This window comes from Penaeus japonicus, unplaced genomic scaffold, assembly GCF_977035675.1.
Source record: "Penaeus japonicus unplaced genomic scaffold, GWHDUDI00000001_assembly GWHDUDI00000036, whole genome shotgun sequence".
NCBI classification, from domain to species: Eukaryota; Metazoa; Arthropoda; class Malacostraca; order Decapoda; family Penaeidae; genus Penaeus; species Penaeus japonicus.
In genome coordinates, this window is record NW_028234438.1 from 23,701,524 (window position 1) to 23,706,523 (window position 5,000).

Below are 5,000 nucleotides of genomic sequence, written 5' to 3' on the forward strand. Positions count from 1 at the left end.
TATGTATATATATTATATATGTATACATATTTATATGTATACATACATATACATAAATTCATATATATGTATATGTAAATATATGTATATGTATGCATATATATGCATATATATATATGAATGTATATGTATGTATATATATGTATATGTATATATATAAATATATGTATATGTATGCATATATATGCATATATATATAAATGTATATATGTATGTGTATATATATATATGTATGTGTATATATATGTATATATATATATACATATATGTAGATATATGTATATACATGTCTATATATATACATATGTTTATGTATGTACATATATATATATATATATATATATAAATATACGTATACATACATATATAAATCATCATCAGCCTGTATCATTCCACTGCAGGACGTAGACCTCTCTCAATCTTTTCCAGTTATTCCGGTCTTGTGTCCTCTGATTCCAGTTTACTCCTGCGAGTCATTGGTCTTGCCCTGGGTCTCTGTGTCGTGTATTACCCATTCTGTTGTTTTCTTTGTCCACCTGTTGCCCTGTATCCGATATATGTGTCCAGCCCACTGCATCTTTTTCTTTTTGATGCTCTTGAGTATATCCTCTACTTATGTTTGCTGCCTGATCCATGTGGCCTTTTTGTCTCTTAAGATAACTCCTAGCATAAACCTTTCCATTCCTCTTTGGGCGCTTACTAATTATCTCTCGAGTGCCTTGGTCATATTCCATGTCTTTGATCCATATGTCATGACGGGGAGGACACACTGGTCAAAAATCTTTCTTTAGACATAGTGGCATATATATATATATATATATATATATATATATATATATATATATATATATATATATACATATATACATATAAATATTTATCATATATATATAAATATACATATATATATTTATCATATATACATATAAATATATATACATATATAAATATACATATATACACATATACATATATACATACATATATATGCATTTATATATACATAATATACATATACATATATATGTATATACATATATGTATTTATATGTATGTATATAAATATATATGTATATATATATGTATACATGTGTACATATATATATATGCATACATATGTATACATATATAAATATATATATACATACATATATATACATATGTATATATGTATACATATATATGTATATGTATACATATGTATACCTATATATGTATATGTATACATATGCATAACTATATATATGTATACATATATACATGTATACACACATACATATGTATATATGTATACATATATATGTACATGGATACATATGTATACCTATATATGTATAGGTATACATATGCATAACTATATATATGTATACATATATACATGTATACATACATACATATGTATATATATACATATATGTATGCATATGTATAATATATGTATATGTATATATATCTGTATACATATGTGTATACATATACAGACATACATATATATGTATATGTATATATATACATATATACATATATGTATATATATACATATATACATATATGTATATATATACATATATATACACACACATAAATGTTATATACGTATACATATATATATCTATATCTATATATATATATATATATATTATATATATATATACACATGTGTATACATATATATACATTATATATACGTATACATATTTATATACATATACATATATATACATATACATATATATACATATACATATTTATATACATATACATATATATATGTATAAATATATATATACATATATACATATATATACATATGTATAATATATATTATATATAAATATATATGTGTATAAATATATATATATATATATATACGTATAAATATATATATACGTATACATATATATATATATAAATATATATATATATATTTAAACATTCATATATATTATATATATATATATATATATATATATATAATATAATATATATAATATAATATATATAATATAATATATATAATATAATATATATAATATAATATATATAATATATAAATATTATATAAATATTATATGTATATATGATATATATATATTATATATATATTATACATATATTATATATTATATATTACATCAGGGTTGCCAGGTCTGTCCTTTTAAGGACAGTCTGTCCTATTTGAGATCCAACTGTCCGCAAGTTTTCATGAAAAAAGGACAACCTTAAAACTGTCCTTTTTTGTCCTATTTCTAAAATCCATGCTGGGTTCATAAATATAGATTTTAATAAGGATTATTCAGCAATAAATCAAATACTAATGTTGCAGGTACGTGTACTGACGGGCGTAACACTAGCCAGTACACGTCCAGGACTCGTCACTCTCACACCCGCCTCTGAACTCATACTGTATCCAATCAGTACATCCTTTGCTGAGTGGGTATTTTCCCACGTAACTAATGCTAAAACTAAAGCAAGAAACAAACTCAGCACAGGATCTCTTGAGGCCATCCTAAGAGTCAGAACACACCTACATAGAGGAAACTGCTAGCAAAGTTTTACAGTAAGCAACAAAATGCTGGCCCTATTCAACAGCAACATATTCAGAAAGGAAAGTATTGGAGAATGTAGTGCATCAGGATCTTCTTCTGCTACCACGTCAGCACTACCTGATGGCGACGAGGATATTGAAGTGGACCCCTATGAAGAAATTCTGTCAATTCAGTATTAAACCAAGTATGGAGAGTATAATTATGTTATAGCTTTGTTTCCCAAATATTATACTCCTGCTGCATAACTTGCGTTGTTAATAATTATTATAGCATATTATTTTTAATAAAATCTGCTTACTGAAGAGTGAGGGGGTGACTCTTAAAGAAATTTAAAGAAAAAACACATAGCAGCCCCACCCTAAGTTACAAGCATCAGTATACAGCTCAATTTCAGTACCTGGCCTGAATTTTTTTCCTATTTCCACCTGCCACATGATTGATCCACCGGATCAAATCTCTTTTCATTTTTTCTGTAATTTCCATCTGTTTGTCAAAGTTGCCTCTTTCCTTTGCTAAAGCTGCAATTTTTGCCCTTTCTAACTTTCTGTAATGTAACTTACCCATTTCAACTGCTGGGATTGCAGCGACCAAAATGCCTATTACTCTAGCAACTTCCCTGATTTTGTCTTTCTTTTTGTTCATTAATTGTTTATAACTATTCACAAGGCTAATTATTCTGCGCTCCGGCACCGTAACTGTCATGGTCTCCGAGGTGATGATGTTACCCAAATATTCAATTCTTTTGGTTGCCTGTAACACAGACTTATATTCATTGATGCACAAACCCATTTTTCTTAAGACCTGCATTGTGCCTTGAATGAATTCCTTGCAACCTAACCATGAACTGCTGCACATGAGTGTCATCAATAAAGCTGGTAATAATATCCATCTCTGTCAACTTCGCAAAAGTGGGCTTCATTAACTTAGTAAACAGCCGAGGGCCATCAGAAATACCGTTGGGAAGGCATGTGAACTGGTAAATTTTCCCTTGCCATCTAAAACAAAGATATTTCTGTTGCTCATCTGCTATTTTCACTGAATAGTATGCTTGTCTTAAATCAACTGAAGCCATGAAGTCATTCTGATTTATGAGCCTAATTGCTTGCTCATACATTGTATGATCCTATACTACAATTTTGGCCAACTGCAACATTGACAGAGCCTGTCATATGACAAATGCTGACTAAAGAATGTCCGGCAACTGGCATAACTCTCAGGAAGTGTCAAAATGCCTGGTACCACGTACGCCCTATACCAAGACCTCTGCACCACCTCAAAAAGATTGGGGTTCAAACTATGGCTACCTAAATAAAAGCACCCTTATCCTGGCATACTCTTTCATCCTTCTGCCGCCCCGTCTTCATGAAAGCTTAAGCTAGGAGAAGGATGGGCTTACTTTCGTACCTGAAAAATTCACCTCAAACGAACACCACGTGACAGCAGTTCGGGAAAGCTCTTTCTCCAATGGCATTGCATCAGCATGGGCAGCCTGTCTCCTTGCCTCCTTGGAGCTTTCGCCGAAGCCTAGTATTGACTTTGAGAATGCATGCTGTGCATGGCCGTCGCCCCACGTGTGCCTAAGCGTCTTGTTCCGGCTAAGTCTGTCCCCAGTGCCATGTGTCTCCCTAATAAATGAATCCTTATCCTAGCATAACCTTTTATTCTTCTAACGCCCCTCTTTATTACTAGGAGAAAGATGTGGCTTACTTTCGTACCTACAAAATTCAGCTCAACCAACACTACGTGACAGGGGTTCGGGAAAGTTCTTTCTCCAATTCTTTTCTCTCTCACACGCGATACTTACTCGTTCCAGGGCTTTGGCTCGAGCAGCCCGGCGCTTCTTCTCCCTGGCGATATCGCCACCTCCAAGCCGGCCTTTGCCTGAACGACGCATTTCGTGAGTTCCTTTTGAGTGAGTGAGTTCCTGGTGACAACTCGCCGGTTTCTGCTGCCCTTCGTGTCACGTGACTCCCGTCCGCTCCCGGGGCCGTGACGTCATTCAGTTGCCAGCTCGGGCAATTTCCAACTGAATCACGTTTATCTTTGAGTTGCAGACTTTTCTTCATTGGCTCACTGGCACCTAGAGCTGGAACAAAATTGTGCCAAACTCTCTGTCAGTTTCACAGTGGGCTACCAATCTGCTATATCCTGTTTTATGGCGGATTTTTTCTCCGCCTTCCCGAATGTTCGTAAGATGGCTCGGATTCACGTTTGTTTTAAACCACCATCGAATGATTCAAATGCACCATAGTATACCTTTGGAGTTATTTCATTTCGCCATAAACGACGCCCTACGAACACCAGAATCCCATACGTCCCCCGTTTTCCGGGTCGCAACTCGAAATTTCCTCGACAGTGCGAATAACGGAAACCGAAGCAACTCTCTCGTGGCTTCGAACCCTCGAGCAGGCGCAAGCTGGGCTGGACTGATGACTTCGCTCCGTCGAAGCA

General features: G+C 32.9%; 1 protein-coding gene across 1 annotated transcript in view; it reads right to left on the minus strand.

Moving 5' to 3' along the window:
- Nucleotides 1-4,650, minus strand: part of LOC122242577 (uncharacterized) — an 18,562-nt gene extending 13,912 nt beyond the window's left edge. Inside the window, exon 1 of the mRNA XM_086531632.1 lies at nucleotides 4,354-4,650. Within this exon, the coding sequence (XP_086387758.1) occupies nucleotides 4,354-4,443 (90 nt within the window). The 5' untranslated portion in view covers nucleotides 4,444-4,650. The remainder of the gene's footprint in view (nucleotides 1-4,353) is intronic.
- Between the last annotated feature and the right edge of the window lie 350 nt (nucleotides 4,651-5,000).